This window comes from Calonectris borealis, chromosome 1 (genome assembly GCF_964195595.1).
Source record: "Calonectris borealis chromosome 1, bCalBor7.hap1.2, whole genome shotgun sequence".
NCBI lineage: Eukaryota > Metazoa > Chordata > Aves > Procellariiformes > Procellariidae > Calonectris > Calonectris borealis.
In genome coordinates this window covers 206,363,310-206,382,666 of record NC_134312.1, presented here as the reverse complement: position 1 = coordinate 206,382,666, position 19,357 = coordinate 206,363,310, and the positions used below count along the sequence as shown (strand labels likewise).

Genomic DNA, 19,357 nt, shown 5'->3' with positions numbered 1-19,357 from the left:
TGATTTTCCCTATCAGCTCGTTACCTTTTAAGTATTATATTTGGGTTTCTGTCCTCCCAGATCAGTCAGGGTACCTAGAGCAAAACATGTCACACAATTCAGTGTTGCTTTTCCTCTAATGTGCTTGGATTATATGAGGGGAATACAATCATTCAGGATGGACCCCAAGATATACAGGCAGGCAGCCATCAAGATCCAAAGTTTTGGGGTAGCATTACAAAAACATATTTTTGCATTGAATTTAACTGAAAATGAAACTAAGTGAAGAAAGCTAATTAAAGCAAACTGAATTTTGTGTCAGTTCCCATTTGGAAATACCAAAATATGTAATTTTGACTTTTTCCTTTTCTAAATCTCCCAGCATTTCTGGATCAATTAATTTTTGCATTTTCATTTCACTTATATATATATATGAATATACATATATGTAAAAGTTAACTTTCATTATGATTTCATTCAAAATCTTAAACATTAATAAATTGTTCAAGATGAAAAGTTCCTCTTCTTTTTAGCTCTGCTATGTATGAATCTCTTTAAAAATGTAGTGAATCCTACAGACATTTCCCTAATATCCTTTGCAATATAAAGATATTGTGAACACTGTTTCATTCTTACATTAAATGAAGCAGGAGTCCTCTGTGATCAAAAGTCCAATCATGAAAAAAAGGGGCAAATAATAGTTTCATAGTTCATCTTAATTCTGGCAATTCTGACCTTTGGATTAAGAAAAATTCAGAGCTACTTCGGCTTAATTCTGCTGTCTGTACCTCACTCACCATGAATGTTAACAAGATAGAGTGAACTGATAATCATTTTGCTTCATTAAAGTTGCCTCTGGAGTCTAGATGTTGCCAAGTTCTTGCAGTCTTTGCTGAGCTCCGGCAAAGCTTGGAAGTGCCTGGCAATTTCCTGAGGCAACTTTGAAATTGCAGAATGACTGCAAACTAGCAATGAAGGAAATATCTGTGCATCATACCTGTTTACACTGCTTATCTCTTCTTTGCATTCTTTTAAAAATTTCATGTTCTACACAGTTTAACACAAAAGCAAATCTAAAAATTCTTATGTGGATTATTCTCTAATTGAGACACTGCACACACACCCCACCCCCGAGGTTATTCCAGAGTGTTGGAGTCTATTAATCTACCACACAAAATCTTTTCTCTTGCAGCCAGTGGACTATTGCAGGGTTTGTTGTTTCAGTCTTTGGAGATGAATGAGAGGAGTGAGGCTTTTTGACAGAGAATATCCAGGGGAAAAAAGAACCAACCCCAAAACCCACTCACACAACAGAAAAATTATGAGACTTTTAGGTTACTTCTGAAACCACAGAAGAAGAAGTGTTCATTCGGGAATTATTCAATGCTTTGGCTTAGGTGTGATAACTTTCTAACATGTGTCTTACAGCCTGGCTTTTTCCACCTTATCTTAACTCCCATCCCTGTCTTTACTTTGTTCAGGCTTCTCATTTCACTCCCAAACACCTCCCAAACTTAACATTCCCTCTGCCAACTCCTCATTTGATCTTAGTTTCCATTTACCTGGTAGCTGCCAGGCATTACCCTTGACCAGCTGCCAGCTAATTCAGTCTCAGTCCCAGTCTTCTCTGAATTTTGTGTATACTGATCCAGCTGATAATATTTTGCCTTTGTCCATTGTCAACATCTTTTGTTTCACAACAACCTGCATACATCAATCTACCTCCCTCCTCTTCACAGGTTTTGCTCTCCTGCTTTCTGTATTTAAATCAGGTTTTTCTATTTCTTGGGCCCAGAAGATCAAATGCTAAAAGAATGGAAAAGAAAGGTTCCTTGCTCTCACGCGGTGCAGACTCAGCTCTGCTAACTCTAAGCTCATCTGGGCCTAAGGCTTTAATGGTAGAACATGAATTCAAACTTTGATTATCATAAGGACGGTAAAAGTCCTATTTTTGACGTAAAGGGTGCTATACAGGTTTCAATTCTGAAACCTTTGTGGATGATAGTATTTTGGGGGGGAAAAAAAAGAAAAAAAAAAGAGGTTACTAATTTGATTCCGCATACGTAAAACAAAGAATATGCTTTCTCTTCAGATGTTGAAGATCTGTTTTTACTTGTGTTTTTTTCAGAAAAAAACTTACCTTTTGTCAGGCACGTGTTGTGGAATGTCTCCATCCAAAGCTTTACCAAAGTAATGGGTTGCTGCACAGGGTATCTTGGAGTGGCTGTCACCCTTGTAACAACTGGGGCTGTCAGGTTCTGTACACCAAGCTTGATGCCTTCCTTTGGCCATAAAATGCTCAAGTAGTTTCTTTCTTTTTTCCTAAGATGGCTTCGAAATGGAACTGAAATCGATATTGAAAGTGATTATCGCTACAGTTTAATAGAAGGAAGTTTGATCATCAACAATCCCAGTGAAATGAAGGATTCTGGACAATATCAGTGTTTAACCACCAACATGTTTGGCAGTATTTTAAGCAGAGAGGCTGTTCTTCAGTTTGCATGTGAGTAACAATTTTTTTAACATGGATAAATCAGATCTTTACATTGCTTGATAAGGCTTTAAGTTGTAATTTGAATACATTACACAAGTTCCACTGTCCACTGACTTTGTTGGGCTACAATCTCAAAATTAGAAATAAAATGCTTAGTGGGAAAGAGTGGTTTTCTGTGGACTTTTAACCTTGAAAATAGAACCAACTATCAGGGAAAATAACTCTAGTACATGATTCCAAATGCTATCTGTTAATGACGTACTTACTCTGCAACGATATATTTCACTCATTGCTAGTTTCCTGAAACATGTATCATTTTGCCACACTATCTGAGCAGGAGAGAAAGAACTGTAAACTTAGGAATGGAGTGAGATAAACTGCCTATATATCTGTAGGATAGTCTGCACCTATAACTATGTGTGTGAGCATAGTTTTGTATGTATATATATATAAAAATATGCATGGTTTTTTGTCCATGTTTATGCATACATATCATGCATACATTCATACATTTTGAGACTGAGATTTTTTTTTTGTAGTTGTTAATGGAAACTGAAACTTTTGAAATCATTCACTACAATATACTTCCCAGAAGCTATCAACAATTCATGATCCCAAGTAAATGTTATGGTCTATCTATAGCATGCTCTCTTTCAAACATACTATCAGGAAAAACAGGCCCAGAATTTCAGATATTCCCACCTCCAACCCTGACTTCCCTTCAGCACTTTACAGGAAGGCAACCAACATCATTTTAGTGTTTTATCTAGGTAAATCCTACCTTGAGGGGTTTTTAAGAGGCAGGGATGAAAAAAGAACTCCATCCTAATTTCTCAAATCCTGCTGAAAATAGGACATTACCATGAAACATGAGGCAGATCTTCATATAACCACAACTGGAAAACAGTGGGGTTAAGGACAAGTTGCCTACCTGCATGTCCACTAACTCAGCAGAGATAGTGTGATGCCTGAGATTCTCCCTTAATCCCCCCCTCCCTGGTAAAGTCAGACCTCTCAAATCTATAGCTTTAGTCTTATCTGCTGCAGATCCTGTCAAGGAATTTGTTAGCAAGATCATGGCACTATCCACCTACTTCTGAGCTGGGAGCAATACTGACATTTGTCAGTTTCCTCATGCCAGGGCAGTACATTTAAAACTCTAAACATTGCAACAGTGGTCTTATCACAGTATTATTGGACCTCAATCTTAAATGTAGCTCTGAGAAAATTCTGCTAAAAATTTTATCTTTTAGACAGGAAAACTATCATAAAACAAATCACCTGGTTAGAGAACCTGACAACTGGTAAATATAGATAGTTCCAGGGCTCTGAACCTCAGATTTCTGTTCCCATTTCAGGAGCATGGCTAACAGGTGGCCATTTGACCTCCAGCTGAAAAAAAATATGGAGAAAGTGAGAGCTGGAGCTCAAACAACAGAAGGCCTACGAGTTTCAGTAGCTACATCCACAGTTCATTCAGGACCCCATGTACTTCTAGTTACAATATTATCTCCTCCAATAAAACAAATTTAGATGAGGTTGTAAAAAAAAAAAAAAAAAAAATAAGGAAGAAGAAGTTGGGTTTGGTGGGTTTATTTTTATTGGATTTTTAAATTACTATTAGCTTGCACACCTGTTTTTGTAGATATCAAAGTTTTTATACTGCAATGGCTTGAATGTGATTTCTGTTCATTAAAGTATTTACCTGGGAATTGTAATGAAAGTTTCTCAGTCAAGGCTAATGGAGGAATGCTAGCTGGAAGTGCTGAAGTGTAGCAAACCATGCTGCAGAACTTGCGAGAGAGAACAGGCTGTTATAAGCACACAGAAATCTTTAAAAAAGAATAGAGAGTCATAACTGGTTGAAATTCTTTTAGAAGTTCGTGAGCAACCCCTTTGCAAGACTGATTTCAAGTTCAATGTGTATTTGTAGTTCAACTTCTTTGTAGCATGACACTCTCTCTTCCGCTCTTGATTTAATGCTTCTTCAAATCCCTGATCTTAAATGGCTGATGTATTCCTATTGAAACAATATTTGCATCATGCAGCAACTCACAGTATAAATTGTTGTCACCATACTGGAACTCATAACAACCTATCAGAATCTTATATTACAGAAATGTTTTAGTAATTCAGATCCAAAGTAAATTTAAAATAAAGATTTTCATTGTGATTTCAGCTTTAAAATTCTAAGACACTGTCTTGAATTTGACCAGAAGGTTCAGAAAAATTTTCTTGAAGCAAAGAATGGAATACTTTCATCCTGATATCTTGGGTGATATAAAGTTGTCCTGGTTTTGTCTCGGATAGAGTTAATTTTCTTCCTAGTAGCTGGTATAGTGCTGTGTTTTGGATTTAGTATGAGAAGAATGTTGATAACACGCTGATGTTTTAGTTGTTGCTGCATAGTGCTTACATAGTGAAGGACTTTTCAGCTTCCCATGCTCTGCCAGGTGCATGAGAATCTGGGAGGGAGGATAGCCAGGACAGCTAACCGAATTGACCATCGGGATATTCCATACCATATGTCATCATGCTCAGTATATAAACTAGGAGTTGCCCAGGGAGCAGCGATTGCTGCTCGGAGACTGGCTGGGCATTGGTCAGCGGGTGGTGAGCAATTGCATTGTGCGTCACTTATTTTGCATATTCTATCATCATCATCATTATTATTATTCCCTTCCTTTTCTGATCTATTAAACTGTCTTTATCTCAATCCACAAATTTTATTTTTTTTTTCGATTCTCTCCCTCATCCCACTGTGGGGGGAAAGGGGAATGAGTGAGCAGCTGTGTGGTGTTTGGCTGCCTGTCGGGTTAAACTACAACAAAAGTTTACACTGGTTCCCAAAGTGCTAATACTCTTTGTTTCCTTTAAGAAACTGAAACGTTCTTTTCACATGCTTAAAGGGAAGATCTTTACTTTACAGCATGAAGGATGGTTTTATGATTTAAAACATAATATTTTTGAGACCTCTTACTTCATATCTAGAAAAACTTTAGTATAATCACAATCTTTCTGAAATAAATTAGGAAATTCTCCATATTAAGATATTTTAACCAAGTAATATATAACATCTCATTGATTAATAACTCTTTTTCTTGCATTTAAATTCATTACTTACCTGAAAACAACCTTGGGTGAAGTAATATACAATTAAACGGTCTTTAGTTTAGACTATGTTCATTGAGTAATTAGCATTGAGCTCTAAAGCATTATTATAGATAGGTAGAGATGGACTAGACTAAAATTAGCTTACATTACCCTGAACTAAATATAAGAAATTTAAAAATGTCATGCTTGTGATGAAATACTGTGAGATAAAATTTCAGTATAGTTGAAGTAGAACATTTTATAGTAGTGCTTGTTAACAGTAGGCTTGCATGTCTGCAATTATTTTCAGTAAAACAGAAAGTAAAGCATTGAAAAAGATTTTTGTAAGGAAAGGTCCTAACCTTAAAGTAATTAAAGTAATTGTTGTGCTGTAATTTTACTGGGTTCTAATGGTTTGAAGGGTAATTTGTAATCCCAAGGATAAACCAAGGCATTTCTGATTATGAGATACAGAGCTACACATAATGGCATTCAGTTTCCCTTTTTTCACTGAAAGCCATGGATTCCAGAAGCTTAGAAACTTACCACTTTCACAGAAAGATTTTAAAAATTAAGTTCATGGACTTGCTTGAATGCATGGTGTCGTGGTTTAACCTGACAGGCAGCCAAATACCACGCAGCCGCTCACTCACTCCCCCCACCCCCCCAGTGGGACGGGGAGAGAATCGGAAGGGTAAGAGTGAGAAAAACTCATGGGTTGAGATAAAGACAGTTTAATAAAACAGAAAAGGGAGAATAATGATAATAAATAATGATAGAATATACAAAATGAGTGATGCACAATGCAATTGCTCACCACCCGCGCTGACCGATAACCAAGTAGCGATCGCTACTTCCTGGATCACGCCTACCGTTCATATACTGAGCATGACGTCACATGGTATGGAATACCCCATTGGCCAGCTGGGCTGGCTGTCCTGATTATGTTCCCTCCCATCTCGTGTACCTAGCTCAGTCAGTAGGCACGGGAGCTGTCCTTGGACTAGGAGGGCACTTAGCAACAACTGAAAACATCAGTGTGTTATCAACATTCTCCTCATACTAAATCCAAAAACACAGCACTAGGAAGAAATTTAACCCTATCCCAGCCGAAACTAGGACACATGGTTTGTACTGCTGCAGAAAATAGTTACATCTTTGCAACTTGAAGATCTGTTCTAATTAGAGACAAATGGCATATAGCTCAAAAGGAAACAACAGGGACCATTAGACAAGGTCTTTGACACTGTCTTACAGGGAAAAGCATGTGCTGTAATATGCCTATGCAAAATATCACAAAACTTGAAAAAGGAGAGGATGTTTATTGCATTGGCTCTTAGTTTTCTTACAATTGCATGGCTAAAAGCCCAGTTGCCTCGTTTATTATCATGTAGTTCAGCACTGGTGATGCATTACCAGTTTATATAAATGTTTATGTACTATATTATTTGCATATGTGTGCATAATTAAAATAGGACTTTGAAATGCTTATACGCTGTCTTTGGATTTGAAAGAGAAAGAGATATTAAATGAACATTATTTTATATGTATATTTATATATATATCTCTCTATTATTTAGAGAGATAACATTTGAAATAGCCTCCTGTATCACTGGAGCGAAGTTGAAAGACCAGTTATATGCAGTTAAAGGTCTGCTTGAAATTTTCAACTATCATAGCAAATATTTATGATGATTTAAACACAGAAAAAGTTCTCCTCTTTTTTTCTCTTCTTTGCATTTCCTATGATCTCTCATGCCTAACGTCATGCTGTTTTTATGCTATTCTAAGAAAGTAAGGAAAAAAAAAAAGAGAAAAAGCCCCATGCTGTAACAGAAATTAAGGAGAAAGTTATTTTTCAATAAAAGCAAATATTTGCCAGGAATTTCTTTTGTCTTCAATAGAATTTTATGCAGAAAAGTTGGGGGGAAAAAGCCCAAAGATAACACTGACAAAATGTCAAGCAAATCAGAATTCTTGATCACAAAAACAATATATTTAAAGTCACATTTCATAAGTTTGCTCATAGCAGGTTGCTAAAAAGATAAAAAGCTATCAGTTTGCTACAGCTTCAAATGTCATTTATACTTCACAATCACAAGGAATAGTTCATATATGAAGTATATTGTTTTCTTAACAAGATTCTAATCAGCTCATTAAAATGTAAGAGCATTAGAGGAATAATTACTGAATTCCTTTAGCCCATCTTAACGTTAATGAATTCTGTAGTTCTGGGTGTGGCTAGCTCTATGGAAGAGTTATTCAAGTCCCAAACACATCTTTAAAGATTCTGCAGTCAATGGAAATAGAAAAGGGAAACATAGTTATTCTAGCTTAAGTTTTTACTGCATTAAGAAAAAATGTGTATATATGAAGGCAAAAGCATCAGCCAAATAAAGAAACCATAGGAAACTTAGAATCATAGAATCATTAAGGTTGGAAAAGACCTCTAAGATCATCAAGTCCAGCCATCAACTCAACACCACCATGCCCACTAAACCATGTCCTTAAGCTCCTCACCTACACATCTTTTAAATACTTCCAGCAATTGTGACTCAACCACTTCCCTGGGCAGCCTGTTCCAAGGCCTGACCACTTTTTCAGTAAAAAAGTTTTTCCTAATGTCCAATCTAAACCTCCCTTGGCGCAACTTGAGGCCATTTCTTCTCGTCCTAAACTTATAGTTGCTACAAGCAGAAACCTAACTTTGTCGAACACCTAGTAATTTTAAAGAAGTGAGCAACATCAGAAGTGTTTTGAGGATATGAAACTTAATAAGAAAGTGTAAAAGTTTTATGAAGTAACTTACACACTAAGCACACATCCATTGTTAGAAGGTTTTAGTTTGGTCTCTTATCTCCTCTCATTTCTGTTGTTAGAAGTTTCTGTAACCTAAAGGGAGGATTTAAAAATTAAACTTTAATATTAATTTCTCAATGTTGGCTACTTTCAGCATCTGTACATGAGCTAAAAAAGAATAAGTGACTTGAATCTGATGGGAAATTGAAAAAACTAGAGAGATTCCAAATTGACTAAATCTACCTGCCTTGCTGCACAACAGCTGCATATTTTTGTGCTAGGTTCCACAGCCTCTCTTTGGAACAGTGTGCTACAACTTTGGCTACAACAGTGGATGTATTTTGTGCTTACCTTTGCCACATGTACAATCTCTGTATTCCATTAGGTCACAAAACAAAATTGCTTTTCTCTATCTGTGGATTATTCAACCTTTCACAAGCCTACCATCTCTGTGATATTTACAGCCTGGGCTAAAAAATATAGAGAAGTGGTAGAGGGAAATAACTTCTCACCTGTCATTTATGGAACTCCTCACTGCAGTTTTATTAATCTGATTGTCAGTGGCTTCTTTGTATCATTTTCCTTTTCTTTTATTGAATCTATTTTCTCATTTAATCTACAGAGAAGGGTATTGATTAGATACCATTTAAATGTCCTTTTCCAATTGATGAGCTACCACGACTGTCCAGTGATGTACAGAATAAGAAGTCAGCCATGATGCAGACATATAAATCGATAGTTTTCTGGGGAGACAGCCTGTGTACTGCCCATTCCATCATGGCACACTTCTGACAGCCTGTTAGCAAGTTCATGTCCTGAGAAATGAGCTTAATGATCCATGTTTTCTTTCTTGCCATCATGCTCCCTGGACAACTTTTTGCGTTTACTTCATAATTTCCTAGTGTTAATTTGTAAAGAGTTGATTTAATTACAACCCTCTAGACGTGAGAAAAACCTTGATTTCTCATGTTAATTCCAGAATATGCAATGTAACAAAATGTTTCATGGCATTACAATATCAACAATTTCTTCTAAACCATACAAAGCTAAACAGCTTAAACACTATAAAAGACAGATGATAACAAGCTGAACTGGGAAAAGAAATCAGAATGCAACTAGTCATACTTCCATTTTTAAAAATGTGCCTGATGACCTGTAATACCACCTAAGTTGCGCATTGCTTTGCTCTGAAACCATCACAGCAATGTGAAAAATATTACTCTGTTGGTTAAGAATAGCTACGTCTACAGTAGTGACTTGCACTATAAAACCTTTGGATTTTTCTGCATAATTTCAAGTTGCTGTTTTTAGGAAATACATGCTTAAGATATACTTGCAGACCAGGTGTACATGACAGAAAAAGTTAATTGTAAATAGTACTGGTTGCATTTTATTCATAAATATTTTATTAATTGAAGAATATAATTCAGCGAACCTGAGATTAATATGAATTTGTGTCACAAAGGGTTTCAGCTAAATGAAGACTGAGGAAATTGTGTTATCTTACTGAAGGAAGGGATCTGACTTCTAGTTCAGATGTGGAGACTCTGCTTCCTCTCTCTTCCATTATTTATTTGTGCAAGGTAGGGCAATTTCACAAGGAAAGATTGTGACATCTTTCTTACAAAACGAGATTTCAAGGCTAAGGTCTTCAGTGACTGTAGGACTCAGAGCAAACCCCCAGGCCACAGTTTTCCACATAAATGTTCAAACCACTTGCATATACCTACTTTACAATTCTGCAAATCTAGCTCTTTCTTGTGTTAAGAGAATCAGAATTTTAAACTGAGAGATATGTATTTTTTCATATAAAAATGGTGAAAATATGAAGATTTGAGTCAAATTAGAACTTTTTGTTTAATTTCAGCTTTGGGAAACCAAGTTATTTGAATTTTACCTGTAGTGATATTTACTTTGTTGTTTATAGAAACATTCAGCTTATACAACTAAGTTCAATGGTGCAAGATGCTAAGAACTTTGGCCCTTGTCTAAAAAAGTATTTAATCTTAAAATATTTGCGTGATCTTTTTGAAGTTGATGGGATGATGTATGTGCTTAAAATTAAGCACATGCTTAAACTCTTTGTTGTTGTTAAACATGAGAATTTCTAAAGCAAGAGTTGAAACAGTCTGTAGAGATTTGTTACCGTAATGTCATCATGACAGACACATAATAGGTTTAATTAAGTCTTCTGCCATTCATTTCTTGATCCTTTCTTTCTTAAAGTGAATAAATAGCCTAGAATAATAAAATTCATGCCTTAAAAATAGCAGAACTCATTACAACTCTTTTTATCCAGCTCTTTTCAAAGAAGCTTTCCTGTTGGAAAAGATAGATCTGGGTCCATCATTGTGGTGATGGTGAATCTTTGATGAAAATCTGCCTTTTGACCTTGCTTTACATAGGTGAATCTTTCATCCAAGTCCGAAAGCAAGTCTGGAGAATTAAATAAAATCAGCACTTGAGAGGTCACTTAAAACTGTGAAGACAGCATCCACTCTTTCTGACAAGAATGTCAAAATGAATTAATATTTATCCATTGTTCAAATTTCCCAACAGAACATTAATTACTATTGCCAGACAGTAAACCTTGTGGGAGCTCAACTGTATTCAGGAGTGATAACCACGGAAAGCTTCAGGGAAAAAAATACACACCTTGTCTTCTGGAACTCCCCTTCCACACAAAGCATGCAGCATGTCTTCAAAATAGTCTCCTGACCCTATCTACAGTGACTTGCCTATAATAGCATAAGACCAGCTAAGAGCTCTGGTAGACTTGCTCTGTGTGCTTCTGTCCCTTTAGTTCTGCTTTTGAAGCTGTCTGAGAATGGCAGTAAGTTTCTATTTTTCCATTGCTACATCGGCATTTAAAGACCAACTGCCTTGCCCCTGTTTTAGATCACTTTAAAGAGCAGAGGAAACCCAATTCTTTCCTATCTACAAAAGCAAATGCTTTCTTTCCTTGAAGACAAGAGGACGCTGGGGAAATTCTCTTTTTGTCTTCTCTCTGCTGCCTTGAATCAGTATCTTGTCAGTTCTAAAAGGGGTTCTGTGTCTATGGCAGTAAATTAAACATCCCCTAGCACTGAGAACAAATCATATGGAAAGGTCCACACCCATACTTCTAAACTCTTATCTTTCAAGACACAGAGTACTTCTAAACTGTCTTTTGGGAATGGCCCCTAGTCACTCCTGCTAATACCCAAAATGTGACAAGAACTGTCTTGAAGAAGGCTGTGGTCCCACCAAAGAATCCCGTGGATGCTTCTAACACTGTGACAGTGTCTGTGATGAAAGTCCAGTGCAGGAGAGTGTTTCTTGATACTTTTCACTATACTAGTATGGACAAAGTCTGAGTATCTTGAATCAAGAGTCTTCAGCATACTAGGGGAAATGCATACACTGCATCTTTCATATATGAATCAGACATGCCATAGTTGTATGAAATAATGTAATTTTATGACTTTTACTATGTGAAGAAAATTATGAAAAATTTTAATGCTAAAAAGCACTAAACAAAGCTACTCAAATTTTGGTCTAGTCTTTGTCCATCCTTCCTTAACTCTCGGTCTTCATCTTGATGTTTCAGTTATAAAATACTTGGGATAGACATCTTAAGATAGGAGATTAAGTCTGAAGAATCCCAGCTACACATGAAGTCTTTCTGTAGGGTGACACTCAGGAACATGAGAAGACTGTACTAACTAGCACTGTGTTCCAGAGATATTCTGTAAAGCAAAAATGTTAGACTTTCCTTGTTCTCCTGAAAGAAGCCAGTTACTCTGTATGTGTCCTTACAAGCAACTAACTCATTCCTTCACTTAATCCATTTGACTTTTCTGTGGTGAAGTCACACATTACCTCAGCCTGAGAGGGGCATTTTGACAAAGCTGAGAGACAAAACTCACGAAGCTCTAAAGCAGCAACCCAGAAGCATTTATTCTTTTGCATGGTAATATTAGAATGAAGGCAGCTTGAAAAGTTGAGGTCAGATCCCTAATTAGGGATTATACATCAATACAGTGCAAATTTGATTCTCATTATAAGTTACTAGCTTCAGAAAAGGGTATCAATTCTGGATGTACTCCACTGAGCAAAATTTATTATCTCATTCCATTTGAATTGCACATAGGCATAACTTCAACCTCATTGATCCCATATCCATCAAAAACTAAAAAAGTTATGATTATTTCAAAGTATGCAAATGGAAACTGAGATTTATAAATCTTAGGATCATAGAATCATAGAATCATACAGGTTGGAAGAGACCTCTAAGATCATCAAGTCCAACCGTCAATCCAACACCACCATGTCCACTAAACCATGTCCTTAAGCGCCTCATCTACACATCTTTTAAATATTTCCAGGGATGGTGACTCAACTACTTCCCTGGGCAGCCTGTTCCAAGGTCTGACCACTCTTTCATAAAGAAATTTTTCCTAATGTCCAATCTAAACCTCCCTTGGTGCAACTTGAGGCCATTTCCTCTCATCCTATCGCTAGTTACTTGGGAGAAGAGACCAACACCCACCTCACTACAACCTCCTTTCAGGTAGTTGTAGAGCGCCATGAGGTCTCCCCTCAGCCTCCTCTTCTCCAGGCTAACAACCCCAGTTCCCTCAGCCACTCCTCATAAAACTTGTGCTCCAGACCCTTCACCAGCTTCCTTGCCCTTCTCTGGACACGCTCCAGCACCTCCATGTCCTTCTTGTAGTGAGGGGCCCAAAACTGAACACAGTATTCGAGGTGTGGCCTCACCAGTGCCGAGTACAGGGGCACGATCACCTCCCTGCTCCTGCTGGCCACACTATTTCTGATACAGGCCAGGATGCCATTGGCCTTCTTGGCCACCTGGGCACACTGCCGGCTCATGGTCAGCCGGCTGTCAATCAGCACCCCCAGGTCCTTTTCCTCCGGGCAGCTTTCCAGCCACTCTTCCCCAAGCTGGTACTGTTGCATGGAGTTGTTTTGGCCAAAGTGCACTTGGCCTTGTTGAACCTCATACAGTTGGCCTCAGTCCATCGATCCAGCCTGTCCAGGTCCCTCTGCAGAGCCTTCCTACCCTCTAGCAGATCAACACTCCCACCCAACTTGGTGTCATCTGCAAACTTACTGAGGGAGCACTCGATCCCCTCATCCAGATCATCGATAAAGATATTGAACAGGATTGGCCCCAAAACTGAGCCCTGGGGAACACCACTCGTGACCGGCCGCCAACTGTATTTAACTCCATTCACCACAACTCTCTGGGCTGGGCCATCCAGCCAGTTTTTTACCCAGCGAAGAGTGTACTTGTCTAGGCCATGAGCCGCCAGCTTCTCTAGGAGAATGCCATGGGAGACAGTGTCAAAGGCTTTACTGAAGTCCAGGTACACCACATCCACAGCCTTTCCCTCATCCACTAGGTGGGTCACCCGGTCATAGAAGGAGATCAGGTTGGTCAAGCAGGACCTGCCTTCCATGAACCCATGCTGGCTGGGCCTGATCCCCTGTTTGTCCTGCACATGCCTCGTGAGCACCCTCAAAACGAACCGCTCCATAATCTTCCCTGGCACCGAGGTCAGGCTGACCGGCCTGTAGTTCCCCGGATCCTCCTTCTGGCCCTTCTTGTAGATGGGTGTCACATTGGCAAGCCTCCAGTCGTCCGGGACCTCCCCAGTTAACCAGGACTGCTGGTAAATGATGGAGAGTGGCTCAGCAAGCTCCTCCGCCAGCTCCCTTAGTACCCTTGGGTGGATCCCATCCGGCCCCATAGACTTGTGAACGTCCAGGTGGTGTAGCAGGTCATTAACTTCTTCCTCTTGGATTACGGGGGGTTTATCCTGCTCGCCGTCCCTGTCTTCCAGCTCAGGGGCTGAGTACCCTGAGGATAACTGCTCTGATTATTAAAGACTGAAGCAAAGACGGCATTAAGTACCTCAGCCTTATCCTCGTCCTTAGTGGCAACGTTCCCCCCTGTATCCAATAAAGGATGGAGATTCTCCTTGGCTCTCCTTTTGTCATTAACATACTTAGAAAAGCATGTTTTGTTGTCTCTCACGACAGTGGCCAGGTTGACTTCTAGCCGGGCTTTTGCCTTTCTAATTTCCACTCTGCACGACCTAACGAGATCCCTGTACTCTTCTTGAGTTGCCTGCCCCTTCTTCCAAAGGTGATAAACTCTCCTTTTTTCCCTGAGTCCCAGCCAGAGCTCCCCGTTCAGCCAGGCCGGTCGTCTTCCCTGCCCGTTCTTCTTACGGCACACAGGGACAGCCCGCTCCTGCGCCTTTAAGACTTCCTTCTTGAAGAACGTCCAGCCTTCCTGGACCGCTTTGCCCTTCAGGACTGTCTCCTGAATCTTGTCAAGTTCATTTATTGCTACATAAGTCTTGATGCCAAAAAAGTTTCGTGGTTTAACTTGGCAGGCAGCCAAATACCACACAGCCCCCCTTCCCCACTGCGACGGGGAGAGAATCGGAAGGGTAAGAGTGAGAAAAATTTGTGGGTTGAGATAAAGACAGTTTAATAGAACAGAAAAGGGAAAATAATGATGATAGAATATACAAAATGAGTGATGCACAATGCAATTGCTCACCACCCGTGCTGACCGATAACCAAGTAGCGATCGGTACTTCCTGGATCACGCCTACCATTCATATACTGAGCATGACGTCACATGGTATGGAATACCCTGTTGGCCAGCTGGGCCAGCTGTCCTGGCTGTGCTCCCTCCTCCCAGTCTCTGCGTTTGGTAGAGCATGGAAGCTGTCCTTGACAGGGCACTTAGCAACAACTCAAAACATCAGTGTGTTATCGGTGTGTTATCAACATTCTTCTCATACTATATCCAAAACACAGCACTAGGAAGAGATTTAACTCTATCCCAGCCGAAACCAGGACAAAAGTATTCTGAGGTTTAAGTTCTGCTCAGTCTTTAACTCTGAAAATGTACTTTAAACAATACATTTTATATTTTGTGTTCTGTGGAAGCATTGATAGAAATCAGTCATGTAGGGAGACGCAGTTTGAAATGTAATTACAACAATCATTTAAAGATGCATAGTACATCTACTGACTTCTCATTTTAGCATTGTGCATTTCTCTGCAGGACTGGAAGGCTGGTGTTTAACCTGCCTATAACCTACTTACCTGTCTTTCACAATCTAATCTGTCATGCTAATGAACCATTAGTCTTGGCATTTAAAAATAGATGACAATAATTAAGAGTAGCATTTCTAAATAGGAGAAATTTTAAAAGGCTGAAGGAGAATTCTGTGCCAAGACCAGGCAACAGTTTCTAGATTTCCTTTGCAAGTTCTAACTCAGATTGACTTTTGGCAATTATCATGTCATCTCTCTACTTACAGCCTTCCAGGTGTTGCAGATTGTGGTGAGCAGTATTCTACCTTCTTTCAAATTAAAGGTGTAGGTTTACTTGAAACTTCTTGCATGGCATTTGTAGTGCTACCATGGTATTCCTGCCCTCACTATGCTCCCCCCATTGTCCTGGCACAGCTGTATTGTGGCTTTCCTGAGAAGCAGATCAGGCTCCTGATCTGGTTGAGAAATAAACTTGTCTGACAGGTTATTCTTCCATTCATAAATGCAGGTGCACAGGTACTTGTGATAGCACAAGGGAGAGAGCAGCTGGGAGGGAAGAGAGAACTGGACAGGGCATTTAAACTGATCTGCTCAGGAACAGCATTGCATATCAAAGCAGTGGAGTCACTTTTGATAATACTTTTGGAACTCAGGGAGGAAAACTACTAGGAAAGAGTTCAATTCTAGCTGAGTTAATAACACTGCAGAGGAGGTATTAAGTTTAAGAAAAGCCTGCAATGAATGAAGGAGATTGATCATCAAAGAAAACAACATCTGGAAGGTTGTGAAACATATGGATAAAGTGAGAATTAGCAGAAGTCAAGCTGAGTTATACTTACAAAGGAAATGAAAAGAAATACAGATAAGATTTTTAGCTAGCTTAATAAAAATTAATAAGAAAAGATGATGGGATAGAATTAAAGGTAATCTGCATATGACCCCTTTCTTTGGTCTTTTTCTTTCTATAAGGACAGAATAGCTTATATACAGCTGATTCCATATGAAGCATGAGATACCAGAAACAGAAAGATATGCGTTCAGTTTGAGGATGGGAGAAGACAAGAATGGTAACAGTAAATCCACACTTAAAATGTACTAGTAGATAAAAGCTGAGGCTCCTACAACATCCATGAGTTCTATAAATAAAGTTTAGTACATCAGTGATATAAATTCAGAACACTGTACAGTTCCAGGGCCAATTTGTCCTTTGTTCTTCTTGATATTTTCACTAGTGTTCAGAGCACAATGATAAAATTAATTAACTTACCTAATGCTACAAAGATGGAAAGTATTGTCAACATAGAAGTTCTATTCTCAAGTGTAATAATTATACATTTTATTTGTAATGTTTTGCACTCAGAGTCATGAACATGGTAATATCCCTGTTATTTTGCAGAACATTTCTTATAATTATTTTGAGGATAAAATCAAAACAAGCTTCAAGAATAATTTCTCACCAGTGTCAATGATAACATCAAAAGCATCCTCTGATGACCACCATGTGATGATAATGTCAAGTCCCCAAACATGATAGTCTTAAATTCAGTGAGATTGGGTAGATGTGTTACATCTGCACACCAGGACCCAGTAGTTCATAATTTCTTCTGTACCGGTTTTAAAAGTCAGATATCAGAAGCTGTTTTCATAGAACATGGTACAAATATAAAAAGGAGCAAACGCTCTCTGTAAAACACATTGTAACCTGTCTCCATATACAAACACACACACAAAACTAAACAATAAAAAAACCAAAACAAAACCTTTAATTAGGTTTCAGCCCTATATCTCATCAAGCATGGAAATATGCAAAAATGCCCTCAGGATTCTATAAATATGTAAATCCTGAGCCCACCCACCTACCCACTCCATACACCACACTAATTAAAAGACAATGCATTAAGTCAGAAACTTATATACTGTGTGTCTAACTACACATTAAATATTACACTGAATTTTATTAGAGTTGCAAGGTCAAACATCCAAGCTACAGGATGAGGGATTTCTCGTTGTCTATGCAAACTGAATTCTACCTTACATGCAAGAGACCTACAATATAGATTTGTCACACAATCACTTTTTTTTTTTTTTTACATTAGACCCCCTAGACTCTTTCAGGTCACAGAAAAATTACTGCTCACTTACTGAACAGTGTTCTATTTTCTATTGTTCAGTGCACAGGCCCCCACCTTCATTAATTCAGACTATTCAAAACCTACTCTGAAGACAAAATTAATTTCCTCAGAAGCTTTTTATGGTGCTCATCATTACAGTATCCAAGTGCTTCATGAACATTAATACATTTATTTTTACAATGTCCCTGTGAAGTGAGTAGTTATTACTATCTCCTTTTTATAAATGGAAAACTAAGACATGAGAGATTAATGTAAAATATCCAGTAATTTGGGGAGCTGTATGTGAGCTCAGGAGAAGCTGCTTTTCTCAAGTGCTTAGCAGAGCCAGAACCGATCACTTTCCTATTCATCACTCTGACCAATCGTTTTCTCAGCCTTTGTATCAGTCATATCTCAATCCTGCATCTGGTTTCTGATCTCTCTCCTACTATCGATTAGGCCGCTGATCCCATTTGTGGTTTCCTTACTTACTGAAAACATCTGTTTGACAAAAAAGGATGGTAACATCTTTCTAGCTCTCTTTTAGTCTCCATGTGCTCATTTTGTTTCATTGCCTGCAGTTCCTCTATCTCATATTTCCCACTTCCAGGCTCCTAAGCTCATTTTCCTTCCCTGTCCTTATTCAATACCTTCTATAGCATGCTTTTTCCATCCATAACCTTCTGCATCCTTAAGAGAGTAAATGAACATTTAGGGGTTTTTTAACTATAACTGGGAGTAACTGAAACAGGATCTTCTAATGGAAAGTGTTGGCCATCTTAATCACAGTAGTTGCTACATGTTGTGTTTATAATAATGGATGGATTTCTTGACAGTACAAATACCCATTGGCAGAATGAATTTTTTTTAATTAGAAAAATTCTATATATCTTCAGCCTAAATAACTTAAATTGCTACTCCATTAGCTCTTGTAAGCAAAGTGGGTCAAGGCTTTGAATGGCAAACTGTTACAGTACGTTGAGTAGGAAGTTCTACTGATAATTCAGTAGCTGGTACTTTCTCTTTTAAATTATTAAATCATTACTGCAGAACACATTATAATGAAACAGGTGCTCTTTGGATAAATTTCTGCCTGGAAAGGCATTTCTACTTAAATACTTGCCATTTATCAACATTTTCTTTACTATGAGGTAACCATGTCCCTCACTCCTCATTAATATAACAGCGATTAACTGTGGCCTGTGTTTTGGTTGGTGAATGCAAGATTTTGAGTTTTTAAGACAGCTTTTATTCAGTCATGTCCTCTGAATTCCACTGCCGTTTTACTGTGCTAGTCTTCTCCATTTCCTGCCCTTGCCTACTATGTTTCTTTACAGTTTACAAATGAAAGGCTATTGCTCCATCTAAACTGGAGAATAAGACATACAGAAAATCTTAATTTATGATCATCACTAGCCATGACAAACTGCAAATATGGATAAGAACTCTTTTAAGATTTTTCTTCTTTTCACTGCTGTTTATATAATGTGTACTAAAGTGATATTGGGAAGTGACACCTCTTTTAATTTTTAATTAACTCTTAAAACTATTCTTAGCTCATTAAAATCATATCTGCTAAAAAAAGTGGAAGCATCATAGATAAGATCTGCCAGTGAATGTAAAAGTTGACCTGGAATATTGATGAGAAAATCATAGCTAGCTGAACAAAAGACACTAAGTATTCTCAATTCGAGATTGCCTTGTGGCAACCTCAACAGAGGAGCCAATCCTTTAAGTACTTTATCCTGCAAAACACAATCGCCAGCAGTTCACTTTAAGTCACTGGGATTGCATTCAGGAT

At 38.3% G+C, this 19,357-nt stretch overlaps 1 protein-coding gene across 1 annotated transcript in view; it reads left to right on the top strand.

The window, feature by feature from the left end:
* The window catches only part of CNTN5 (contactin 5), a 742,128-nt gene that overhangs the window by 485,445 nt on the left and 237,326 nt on the right, over positions 1 to 19,357 (top strand). The window contains exon 6 of the mRNA XM_075140101.1: positions 2,307 to 2,482. Within this exon, the coding sequence (XP_074996202.1) occupies positions 2,307 to 2,482 (176 nt within the window). The remainder of the gene's footprint in view (positions 1 to 2,306; positions 2,483 to 19,357) is intronic.